Raw genomic sequence first — 13,575 nt, 5'->3', positions numbered from 1 at the left:
ACTAGTGGTAGTCAATGGAAGACTCCACTGTCACCAGCAAGAATGCCTGAGCAATCTTTTTTCCCCTAGCCCCCTGGCCAAAGCCATCAAGAGTACAATCTAGGGTATTCTTCTGCCTACTCCTATTATACAACACCACACCTCCATGACTAAAAGCAAGGCAGGGAGAGTCCTGAACTATAAAAGCATGGACCCAGGGCCAGGAGTTTAGCCTAGTGGTAGAGTGCTTGCCTAGCATGCACGAAGACCTGGGTTCAATTCCTCAGTACCACATTCATAGCAAAAAGCCAGAAATGGTGCTGAGGCTCAAGTGGTAGAGCTCTAGCCTTGAGAAAGTCCAAGGACAGTGCTCAGGCCCTGAGCTCAAGCCCAGGACTGGCAACAAAAAAAAAAAAAGAAAACTAATTTCAAAAAGACTTTCTATGGTTCACATATAGTAAGTGCTGAGTTGTGTGCTAAGTAAGAATAGCCATCTACTCTTAGAGATCTCTATAGCAGAAGCTTCCCTTGTTTCCTACTGTATCTATAAACTAGAATTCTGGTTTTCTTTTTAGATTCAAATCATTATTTCAATGCAATCTGTAAAACACATGTCTAACAAAAGTAGAACGTTTCTTTTTTTCTTTTCCTTTTTTGCCAGTCGTGGGGCTTGAACTTAGGACCTGGGCTTTCTCAAGGTTAGCACTGTACCACTTGAGCCATAGAACCACCTCCGGCCTTTTCTGGATATGTGGTACCAAGGAATTGAGTGCTAGGCAAGCACTCTACCACCAGGCAACATAGCCAGCCCTAGAATGTTTCTATTTAAAGAAAGTGTAGATCCCAAAAGCATTTCAAAGCAATACTCACACTTTTCTCCTTAACTTTCTGATATTTACGAGTATGTCCAAGAAAATATGCAAAATGCAGTTGACTCATGAAGATTTGCAGGGTTACAGTTTTTCATATTAACAATTTTGTATGCTTCAAAAGCTACATTTGAAACCATATAAAACAAAAAGATCTTACACTGATTACATTGGTTCATAGTAACTGTAACTTTTAGTTCCACATAATAAAATACAACTCTAGTAATTTTAGAGAATTCAAAACACTGGTATTTCATTGAGCAACTTAGTGCCACTTCCAGAAAAATATGGGAAAGATTCCTTTAAAACAATCCAATCTATGAAGTTAGTCAAACCAATGACAGAATATATAGGCACGGTGGCTCACGCCTATAATCCTAGCTACTCAAGTGTCTGAGATCTGAAGATCAAGGTTCAAAGCCAGCCTGCCAAGGCTCTTATCACCAATTAATTACTAGAAAACGGAAAATGGGCCTGTAAGTCAAGGGTAGGGTAGTAGTCCTTGAGCTGAAGAGCTCAGGGACAGCACCCAGGCCCAGGGGTAGGGTGGTAGCCTTGAGCTGAACAGCTCAGGGGCAGTGCCTAGACCAGAGTTCAAGCCCCATGACCAAAAAAAAAAAAAAAAAATTCTATTATCAAGCATTGAAAAGGCAAATACTCTACCTGTTATGTGGTAGACAGAATTAAACCCAATTCCAAATCTTCCAACCTTCAAGGGATCGTCCTTTTTCCTGCTTCTTGCTATTTCTTGGATGCCATGCCAGTCCTCTGGAGTGAAAACCGCATTGTTGTACACGTACAGTGCTGCCCCTAGATATTACAATGTACAAGATCAGCATTTTAGCAAGAAGCACTCCATCCAGGCACAAGAGCTTTCCTGCACCAACTCACTTATTTGATGGGAAAAGGAAAGAAGGGTATATAGTGACTACACTGAGCCTTACAACTCCAGTTGTTTCCAAAATAAACATAAACCACATTAATGGTAAAATTTAACAGCCAAAGAAACACATTATTGATGACCAAAAATCCAGCATGAAGAAGTAAAGGGCACTATAAAACTTAAGATACCAGAAATATGGGAAAACAAAGCTATTATCACACAGCATCATATTAAGTAAAAATTACATCAAGTATTTTGAGGAAATGGCAGTCTATCTTAAGTGGTAGAGCACCAGCCTAGCAAGATATATAGAGGCCCTGATTTTAAGCTTTAGTACTAGCACAATAATAATAATTAAAAATAAGTTTTTGTAAACAAAGTTAACTGAAAGCATAGTAAGGAGATTTGCTATGTAAAGAAACCTTGCTGATTTTTCATAAAGTGAAAATAATCCTGTAGTGATGTTGGTAAATGTTAATTTGTGCTTTTATTGTTTTTCTTTTCTATACAAGGCACAACTTGTTTAAGGTCATTAATATGACAAATAAATTTAAATACTCCAGAATTATACCACTCAGTCTCCAAAATAGTTGTATTTAAAATTCTTCACAAGTAATTTTGGAAATCTATTTTGAGCCCTATCTTTCAGAAGCTTCAGACATTCTTTGACATATTTAACCCTATTTTTCATCATTCTTTAAGGAGGAACAATGTTTTCCTTTAGAAAGCTATGTAAGCATAACACATAGCCAGCAAAGCACAAAGATTTTCATACACACCTAAATGGATTCCTACAATGCAAGCAAACCTTGTAAGACAGACCTTGTAAGCACCTTGCAAATGGACTATGCAGAACTTCCACACACCCCAGAAGCTTGTCCTTAAACTCCTTTAAGGCCACACCCATATGTGGGGCTGGGTCCAGGTCTGTTTTACACACATGCTGTGACCATATCTCAATGGTCTATGCTGGGATATGACACTGGACACGTTGCAAAGGCTGTTGTGGAAGAGACAAGCACATAGCAGACACAGGTAAGACTAGATGCCTATAGGTGATGCTGAGGATCCAAGAGAACAGTGCAAGCCAAGAGGCTCATCCCAGCACACAGCAGATACCTAGAAGTGTCAGATGCTTTTTAACCTGTATTCATGTAAGATACCACAAGAAATACCTAAGATACAGAAAGAAGGACCACAAGACCCACAGCACCCAACACCAGGCCTAAGAGAGAACATTTGCCAGACTCTCCAAAGAGTTAATCTACCACTAAGACATGTGGAAAGGAATAAGGAATACAGCAGGGGACAAACCATAAAACAAGGGTAGAAGGAACATCTGCCTTACTTCCCTCTCTACAGGAAAGCTGGCAGGCAACCCTCACTGCTGGACTGCTAACTCTCAATATCCATTAAATTATAAAATAGCAGAATTCTTTTCTGACAAATTCATATAAGGAAGTGTTTCTCATAGACCAGCCCCATTTCAAATAAAGAAGTATTTCAAAACCCCACTCTCTGAGGGTTTCTGAACATGTTAAAATTGATGGTTCATGCCAGGAGCCAATGTCTCATGACTGTAATCCTAGGTACTCAGAAGACTGAGATCTAAGGATCACTGTGCAAAGCCAGTCAGAGCAGGAAAGTCTATGAGATACTTATCCCCAGTTAACCTCTAAAAAATGAGAAGTGTGGGGCCAGGAATTTGGCCTGGTGGTAAAGTGCTTTGCCTAGCATGCACAAAGACCCGGGTTCAGTTCCTCAGCACCACATATATAGGAAAAAAAAAAGCCAGAAGTGGTTCTGAGACTCAAGTGGTAGAGCTCTAACCTTGAGAAAACCCAAGGACAGTGCTCAGGCACTAAGCTCAAGCCCAGGACTGGCAAAAAAAAAAAAAAAAAAAAAAAAAAAAAAAAAAAAAAGAGAGAAGTGGAGCTGTAGCTCAAGTGAGATAGAGCACTAACTTTGAGCACAAAAGCTCAGGGACAGTACCCGTAGGTCCAAGCCCCAATGATGACACACACACACAAAAATAATAATAAATAAAACCCTTCTTGTTCATATCCTACCCCATCAGTGCATAGATTCTAAAAGGAAGAATGATAAGAAAAGCATTCCTGCCAGTAGCCTGCCTAAGCCACCCTGTCTAGGGTCACAATGATACACAAAGATGCACAAGGACCAGCCCACATAAACACAGCTGAGTAGGTCCAATCTCTGCACGTAGCTGAGAAAAGCTGGTCATCACTGACTAGCTTTAATCTAGGTACAATGATTAATCTAGGTACAATTCTAGTCATATTCACCCTGGAATTCTGTGAGAAGCCAAGTAGTTTGCCTCTGTTCCAAGGTCTGGCTGGATCCCTCTCTCCCTGAACTCTCACTGAGATTAAAATACTCCACTATCTAACCTGATCCATAGGGGCACTCTTGGTTCTGAGATAGAGACAGGAAAGAAGAAACAAAAGGTCTGTCTGGAAATAAAAAAGATAGCAGACATGTGATCTATTTCCTCCCTTTACCTAAGTAATACACAACAAAGAGATGGCCCAGCTCAGTGTCAAAACACCAGTAGTGATTACTAGGAAGAGAAGTCTTAACCACAGAATACTTTCAGAAGGCTGTTTACTATAAACAAGTCTGGAATCTGTATACTAGGAGGCATAATCCCTTGAGAATGTCACAGCTATGTGATTATCAGAGAGAAATTGACATGGTTTATGACTAAATATCTTCCTGTGTGTACACAATGGTCTGCATGTATCAGAGACCATTCCTGCTAAACCCAGGCAAGTGTGTATACTGATTCACAGCAGTGCAGGACCTCTCCATGATCCCTTCACCTGTGTCTAAACTATGTTCCTGAAATCCTCAGTGAACTGTGGCACTGGGTAAGATAGCCAATTCCTGTGTAACTCATGTAACCATCTGAGCCTTCCATTTCCCCAGAGCGGAGGGGGGGAAAAAACATATTGGACACAGAATTCTCATAGGGAACATTAAGTATCTTACAAATGATCCAAGGAGAACACTGCTCACATCTGAATGCAAGGGATAAACATTTTCAAACATTCAAAAATTCAGGGAGCCCTGAATACAAAGATCATTGCTAACTCTTTTTATTTACATGTTTCCTTTCATCTTGAACTGGCTAATTTGTTATCGCTTCTGAAAAGTCTATCTCTCTATATACATAAACTTAGAATGCCACCTGTCATAAACATCACATCTACCAGCTCATCATCCTCAAATAATTTGGGGAGGGCAGAGTTTTCCCTTATTCCTATTTGGAGGGGAACAGGAGGAATATAAGGACCAGAGATTCCACAGGTGAAATCTCTGTGTGGAACTCAGTTTGAAGTCCCTGATCTAAACTAATCTCTTTACACAATGATTACATTAAATAAAGACTTAGAGCCTATCCCCTTGTAAGCTAATCCTCTCATTATAAAATGATGCAATCTCTAAGATGACTGGTCAGGAATCAGCAAGTTGATCAGAGTCAGAACAGAATGTTTCCACATCCTACACATCTCTCTTCATAGAAAGAGAAGTGCAACTTTCAAATAACAAACTGGATCAGCTGAAATAAATGTTATTTAATTCACAATAATGATTACTCTTCTAAATCGCACAACCTCCCTTTAAAACTATGTGACTTACCTCTCTAAGAAAATAAGTCTGAATAAATGCACTGACCCTTCATCTCCCAGTAAATGTCTATCCTATAATCATTGATAATCATCCTGTACTCTGGAGCTGTACTAACAAGTTAAGAAGATTCTATTCAACTCCCCTGCACAGAGTATATAAGTCAGCTATCCAGAGTTTGTTGGCTCTCTTCTCATTTTCTTTTCCCCCTCCTACTCTTTAAGTCTGTCTTTGTGAAGTCCAAAGCAGAAACACATATCCTGCAACCCCTTCCAAGCCAACAGTATTAGTCACACAAAGATGTCCATTTCTCTTAGTGATAATATCAAATGCACATTAAATGAGTGGAGTAAAAGGCTTGCTATTTTGTTCAGAGATTTTTTCTTCATTCTCTAAAAATACCCACCTTTACACCAAAAGCAGCAAAACATCTACATTAAGCATACCAAAATGACAATTAGACTGATGAATTAGCAACAATTAGTAACTCATTAAACATCACCCACTAATCCAAAAAATAAGTTGCTTCTAGTGATTAGCTCTTACCCTGATATTGCGCCATATCTTTTGACCACAGAGTCTCCGTTCCATAGTGAGTTTCATCATATAAAAACTTAACTTCTGTGGCCCCAGCATCTTCAGCATTCTGAATCAATTCCTAACCATGAAATGTACCAAAAAAGAATTACATTTAATAATAAAGTAATCTACTTTGTGTCACTGTGTCACCTACAATACTAAAGAGTAAATATACTAAAGTCTCAGAAACCCACTGCTGGCATGGTCGCTTGCAGCCCTGGTGAGGTCTGTGCAGAGTCACTCTTGCATACAAACAAGAGTTATGTTGACAGGCCTTCTCCAATTAATACACTTGAAACTCACCTGTAAGTCACTATCCCTTAGGTTCTAAATACAAATTCCAGGACTACTTGCAACTCTTTCTCTCATTTACAATCTTTCCTTTGTTTTAAAGAAACTGCCATTTCCAAAATCTGCACATACACTCTGCATGAGATACCTTCAAGCTGCAGCAGAAAAAATAGACATCAGTGCTCATTTGCTTATCACACTTACCTGCTTTAAAAAAGAGAAAAAAGAAACCATGTAGTACCATTTGTATGTACTCTTAATAAGCTATATTCTTGAAAGCTAAACATGCAAATATCATTCTTTTTCAATAAACAGAAAGCCACATAATTGACTTAGTCTCTTCAAGATTGACTTAGTTCAAGATTGACATAGTCTTTTCATTTTTGGTACCCATCCTGGGACTTGAACTCAGGCCCAAGGTGCTGTCCTGAACTCTTCTGCTCAAAGTAAATGCTCAACCACTTGAGCCACAGCTCTATTTTCAGTTTTTTGCTGACTCATTGGAGATAAGAATCTCCAATCTGGCTTTGAACAGGGATCCTGAGATCTCAACCTCCTAAGTAGCTAGGCTTACAGGTAGTCTAAGTAGCTAGGAGTGAGCCACCAATGCCTGGCTGACTTGTCCTTTCTTAAAAGAAGGAGAGAGCCGGGCACTAGTGGCTCATGCCTGTAATCCTAATTACTCAAGAAGCTGAGATCTGAGTATCTCAGTTCAAAGCCAGACAGGGCAGACAAATCTGAGAGACTCATCTCCAATTAACCAACAAAAAGCAGGAAGTGGAGCTGTGACTCAAGTGGTAAAGAGCTAGGTGTGAGCCCAAAAGCCAAGGAATAGTGTGAGGCCCTCAGATGAAGTCCTTGTATTCACACAAAAAGACAATGACAGGGTTTATGTGATGGATGGTGGGTGAGTGAATGGATGACGAAACACCTGTCATGTAGAAATAAAAAAATAAAGCTTAACATTTATATCCAGCAGTTATCACTCAGTATAAATCTCAGTACAAGCCCTGATCACCAATAATAATAATAATAATAATAATGTCCACTGGTCCACTGAAAGGGAGCTTCAGGGACCAATAAGGTTCAATCCTCCAAGCCAAACCTATCATTGCCAGAACTTGAAGTCCACATGTTACAAGCTTATTCTCCAGAATTTTTTTCTTAAAGAAAAATCAATAGTCATTTTGGAAATGGGCTCCGATTCAAATAAAACCAAACGGGGGGCTAATGTTTTAAACTATTGTGTGGTTGGAGACAAAACAAATTACCCTGTATAAGAAAACTCATGAACCTTCAACTTGGGAGCAAGTAAACTTTTATCTCTTCAGAACCTGAGGATCACTATTCTGCAAGTAAGAATGGCTAGGGGCTGAAGACAGCTTATACTGCATCTTCATCAGAGCACAATTTAAGGTCCATTTGAAGTGAAACCACTAAAAGGAAATTTTGGGAATGGCCCAGAATTGAAAAGCTAAGTCTGAGATCAGGATTCAGTTCAGAAAGGACACCCAAAAGCTGGTATCTAAGCCTAACAGCTATTGAACCTAAATATAAACATTTAAATCAATCACACAACCTTTCTACTGTTTCCTTATCATGTACTGCCTCTCATTTACACCCTATTTCTTTAATTTTATTTGGGGCAATGAACTCAGGGCTTTCTGTTTATAAGGAAGCTAGCTCCCACTTGAGCCACATTTCCAGACCTTTTTCTCTGGTTACTTTTGACATAGGGTTCTGTTTTTTGCACAAGTCAGTTTAGACCACAATTAACTTATTTACTGTAACTGGAGTGTCAGGTACCAACAACCATATGGAAGTTTTTTATTTACCTGATAGAGTCTTGAAAAGGTTTTTTGCCCAGGCTAGCTTGGACCCACAACCCTCCTGATCTCAGTCTCTCATAGTTGAGATAATGGGCTTATAACTTCACACCCAGCTATTGGTGGAAATTGGGTCTCAAGAACTTTGCCCCGGGGCTGGCCTTGATCTTTCCGACCTCTGCTTCCTGGATACATAAAATTATAGATTTGAGCACCAGCAACTGGCTGAGATTTTAGTTTGTTAAATAAACGTGTTAATTTGTATAATAAGCCTATTTACACTAGAATGTTAGGGAATAACACTAAACACTAGTTTTCATTCAGATTTACGTATATTTTAAGAGCAGAGATGGTAGAAAACGAGGATGCCATATCTTCAGTTTAAGTTCTGGGATCAAACTGTCAATCACGGTTGTATGAAAAGCAGGATGGGAAGCTTTCCCTAGCTGTAAACCACATGGGATTGCTTTTAAATCGATCTGGGAAGCAGCAGCATGTATTTCCCAATTACTCCTGGACAAGTCCCTGAAATACCTGGATGAGTTCCAGTTAGTTAGTTAGCTAGTGCCATTAGCCTCACAAAAGGTAGTGAGTGGCAGTACAGGGGATTCCTAACATCCTTATTGAATGTATCACTGAGTGTCAGGGAACAAAGACTCTTCAGAGCTGGCTACCATACACATACACACATAACAAGTAAAGTGGAGTAACGACCAGCTGCCTCCCTAACTTTGCTGAAACTTCTCCTTGTTCCCCAGGGAGGGTCCTTCGCACTCATTTCTTTTTTATCTTTATTTTTTGTTGTTATTATAAAGGTGATGTACACAGGAGTTACAGTTACGTAAGTCAGGTAATCTTTGGGAACAATATCATCCCTTCCTTCCCTCTCACCCACCTGTTCCCACCCACAAGCTGTTCATTTTCAAAAGTGTCTAGTGAGTACTATCACTGCATGTGTTCACACTCTGTCCCTCCTTTTCTGTCCCACCCCCACATTCCCAAAGACAGACAGAGGAACAGAGAAGATAGAAACAACAAAGCCTATGTCCACTGCTCTATCAACAAGACCTAGTTCCTGTAACCAACAACTGAACCTTCATTCTGAATTTCTCCACCCCATGACAACCCCCAAAGCATCCTCATCTCATAATAACAGATCAATACAAAACAGAAGAAGCAACACCATTCAAAAAGAAATATGCACATTACCTGACTCATGTAACTGTAACCACTCTGTATATCACCTTTAAATACAAATAAATAATTCTTTAAACAAATTAACCTTCAGGTGCCCATACTAAAATGTCCTAATATCTCATCTCAGGATAATCACTAGATTAACACAAGCTTCACAGAGGCTATCCATGCATCACCACATGTGTCAAACACCCAGTCCTCATTCTCTAAAAATTCATCACTAGACAATGAAAAGATAACAAACATTAAACAAGTGACCAGGAAGACAAATGTGTGTTACTGACCTACTTTTATAATTCCTTAAGGAAGTACCTTATTGTACATAATCTAACTGTTGCCATATCTTCCTTTGCTGCTTTCTGATTGCTCAAGTATCAGTTTTTTGTTTATAATAAGTATACTCAAATGAAGTGAATATATCTATGTGTATAACAAGGTGACAATGAAACACCTTGTAACAACTAATCATGCTAATAAAAAAAAAACCTTTGTTAAATAATTTATTTTTTTTTTTAACGACAGTCCTGAAGCTTCAACTCAGTACTGTTCCTAAGCTTCTGCGTTCAGGGCGCCGACTCTACCACATGAGCCACAAGCTCCACTTCCAGCTTTTTGGTGGATAACTGGAGATAAGAATCTCACAGACTTTCCTGCCCAGGCTGGCTTGAATTGTACTTAGATCTTAGGCTCCTGAGAAGCTAAGATTGCAGGCATCAGCCACTGGCCCCTAGCGAATTTAAACAGTTGTACAAAGGAGTTTCAATTCAATATGTCAGTTTATGTGTACAATGCGTCTTGATCAGTGTCATTCTTTCCCTCATTCTCTGCCAACAACTATCCCAATGGCATCTATCCTCTCAAGTTTCCTAGTTCCATTTTACAAGCCAAAAGTCAAGAAGTCAAATGGACTCTGGGTCCTGGCCTCTGACACAGCCTTACTACTGGTTTAATTGGCTGAATTTCTACTGGTCAGTTGATGGGTAAGAACCACAGTGCTCTATTATATAACTAGTCCTGGAGCAACAAGCTAGATGACAGCTTGTGTATTCCTGGATTCACGCTGACCGCAATTTTACGCCCGCCCCATCCCGCCAATCAATGCAGCTGTGGAAGAACACAAATACATTCAAATCAAGACAGAGCTTCACAATATAATCACTAACAAGATTCCCATGTAAATTTACTTCTCATTTTTATTAACTGCAGTCACATATGAATACAGAACATACTTACCTTAAGGATCTGCCCTCCTTCAGGGTATCTTCTCAAGATGTCCTTGAGAAAGTCAACCAGAGGGGGAGTTGTCTGACCAAACCGACCTAAAACAAAACATCTTTCAAATTATTTAGGTGAAAACCCAATGATTTACCATCTGTATGATTTCTTCTATCTCTCAGTATAACTGTACAAGTCAAGGTTTCATGCACTTCACTATAAGGCCTGGTACAAAACAATATTACCTAGCCAGGTGCCAGTGGCTCACACCTATAATTCTAGCTACTCAGAAGGCTGAGATTTGAGGATTACTGTTCAAAGCCAGCCTAAGCAGAAAAGTCTGTGAAGCTCTTATCTCAAAAAAAAGCTAGAAATGGAGCTGTGGCTCCATGGAGCTGTGGTAGAGTGCAAAAAAAACCTCAGGGTTAGTGCCCAGGCCTTGAGTTCAAGCCCTAGGACCTCCCCTCCCCCAACACACACACATACACATACACACACTTCTCCTGATTATGTAATTTTATCAAATTTCAAGGTTTTTAAATGGATTACAAATTAAGTGTCAAAAAATTCAAAACTATACTACTATAAAGGTCATTGAAAAACAAATAGCATGGAAGTATTGCTATTTTCTAAAACAAATAAATAGTGCTTATTGTAGGTGCTGTGCTAGCTAATAATAATCCAAAAATGTGGATGCTGCTATACTCTCAACACAACCAGAATTCTGCTGGCTCTAAACGTCAATGGTCCCATCTCATTGACTCCCTAGTTTATAAGCCTTGCCTATACTAGGAAATTCTTAAACTGGCCAGGTCACAACAGGAGTGATAGGAGAGGGACCATTTTCAAAGCAATCTGTGATTAAAATCAAAATCATCTCCATCTTTCACTAGTTAGTGAACCAGAAGTGCTTTGGAGTCAAAAGTGTTTCAGATCTCAGATCTGGAATATTTGCATGTGGTCCTTGAACTGTCTTAGAGATGAGGCTCAGATTAACACGGCCTTCGTGTGTGCATTATTTTCACTTTCTTAAATACATGGTCTGATAGTAATGTGATGTATTTAGTATACTTAGGTTCTGACTGTGAACTGGAACACAAAGTCAAATGATTTGCACCATCAAGCCAGCACTCAACAAATTCTGGATTTGGGAGCAATTTGAATTGAGGATGCTCAATGTGGATAAATTCATTTACATAACTTTAGTACAACTATGTAGGAACAAGACTACTTCCAGACTTCACCTCTCCTCCCCTAACTAGTGCATCAACTCATATTTCCTCTGACGTGAAAACCCCATCAAATTCCACATCTGCTTCCATTTATTTCACTCTGAAAACATGATCTTTGTGAAAACTGTATTAATGATATATGACTGCCATACAAGAAGGTAATGAATATACTCAGAATAGATTTGAAAATAAGCACACACTAAAGAAACTATCAAGCCATCTTACTGCTACCATCACCCCCCTTTATGTTAGAAGTTCTGAGAACCTTGTAAAATGTTAAGCATACAATACAATACTGCTAAGCATAACCAGGTCCAGTAGTGGCATGAGATCTCATTTATTTTGTATACTGAAGCTCTGTGTTTTAACCAACACATCTTCATTTCCTCCTTGCCCTTAACGATCATGCTCTTCTCCTGGGCCATATTAAAACACATTCATCATGCAACTAAATATGCATGTACTCCTGGAAAAGTCAACATTATACCTCCTCCTTTTAAGCCTTTTGATTGAAGGCTGACAAAAAGATGACAATTTCTAGAAGTCAGATCTCCAATCCTGATCCAGTCAGACAACTGAAAAAAAGGACATAAAGCATAAGAAAGGCAACATCATCTCTAGAACTACGAACATCAAAATTGTCCTTAAAATATGCCTACTTAAGAAATGCTTGTCAATCACTCATACCAGGAAATAAATTGTTCTGAAAACGTAACTATTCCAGAAGACAGACATCCAATCAACATCTTTATTTAAACATTTAAAGGATTTAAAAGGTTTCAACTTTAAAGATGAAAAAAAATTTTATAAATAAAGAATACTGAATTTATAATGTAATTCTCTTCTGCGTATTGTGTGTGGTTCTGGGGCTGAAACCCACAGAATTAAATTCTCAACCCAAATTCACATTTGAATGTAAGCCTGGATCATTAATATAAGAAAAGGCATTCATGCTTGCCCAGTACCAGCCCAGTATTAGCATCCAAAAAAACAAAAAAATACTGAACACCAGTGTCTCAGCCTGTAATCCTGGCTACTCAGAAAGCTGAGATCTGAAAATCACAAAACTAATTCAGGCAGAAAAGACCATGAGACTTATCTCCCAATTAACTACCAAAACAAAAACAAAACAAAAGTAGAGATGTAGTTCAAGTGGTAGAACACTAGACTTGAATAATTCCCGGGGTACAAGTCCCAGTACTGGCACAAAAAAAGAAAAGCCATTCTTTTATTTTATTTTATTTTTTTATTTTTTATTTTTTGCCAGTCCTGGGGCTTGAACTCAAGGGCTGAGCACTGTCCTTGGGCTTTTTTCCTCAAGGCTAGCCCTCTGCCTCTTGAGCTATAACACCAATTCTGGTGTGTGTGTGTGTGTGTGTGTGTGTTACCAAGGAATCGAACCCCAGTCTTCATGCATGCTAGGCAAGTACTCTACCACTAGGCCAAACTCATGACCCGAAAAGCCATTCTTTTTATCATTGCTTTTTCCATGGGACCTCAGCACATATTAGAGAAAAAATTTTTGAAATTAATTACAGCAATTCAGTTTTTAGGACATACAACATATTAACTTCCTCATACTAACTAGATTTATACTACATAGTATTACCTAAATTTTAGCAATGTATAGCTATATAGCTTATAATAATCTATAATCCTTATAGGCTATTGCTTTATAGATATACACTTAACCCTGTCAAGAATGCTAGCATTAAAAAGAAAAAAAAGGATGGATGGATGGATGGATGGATGGAAGGAAAGGATGGATAAGCCTTCTGACCCTTTGATGCAGCTTTGGTCCATAACTTCCCAAAATTTCCTATCCTAAAAATGCCTTGAGGTTTGTTTTGGTG

General features: G+C 38.9%; 1 protein-coding gene across 1 annotated transcript in view; it reads right to left on the bottom strand.

The window, feature by feature from the left end:
- Positions 1-13,575, bottom strand: part of Sacs (sacsin molecular chaperone) — a 51,790-nt gene that overhangs the window by 32,779 nt on the left and 5,436 nt on the right. The window contains exons 2-5 of the mRNA XM_090342398.1: positions 12,210-12,297; positions 10,509-10,594; positions 5,929-6,040; positions 1,512-1,658 (exon numbers count right to left, since the gene is read on the bottom strand). Coding sequence (XP_090198524.1) covers positions 1,512-1,658; positions 5,929-5,944 — 163 coding nt within the window. The 5' untranslated portion in view covers positions 5,945-6,040; positions 10,509-10,594; positions 12,210-12,297. The remainder of the gene's footprint in view (positions 1-1,511; positions 1,659-5,928; positions 6,041-10,508; positions 10,595-12,209; positions 12,298-13,575) is intronic.

The sequence above is a fragment of the Megascapheus bottae genome, chromosome 11 (assembly GCF_031878675.1).
Source record: "Megascapheus bottae isolate mThoBot1 chromosome 11, mThoBot2.hap1, whole genome shotgun sequence".
In the NCBI taxonomy this organism is placed as follows: domain Eukaryota; kingdom Metazoa; phylum Chordata; class Mammalia; order Rodentia; family Geomyidae; genus Megascapheus; species Megascapheus bottae.
This window is presented reverse-complemented; position numbering and strand designations above follow the sequence as displayed.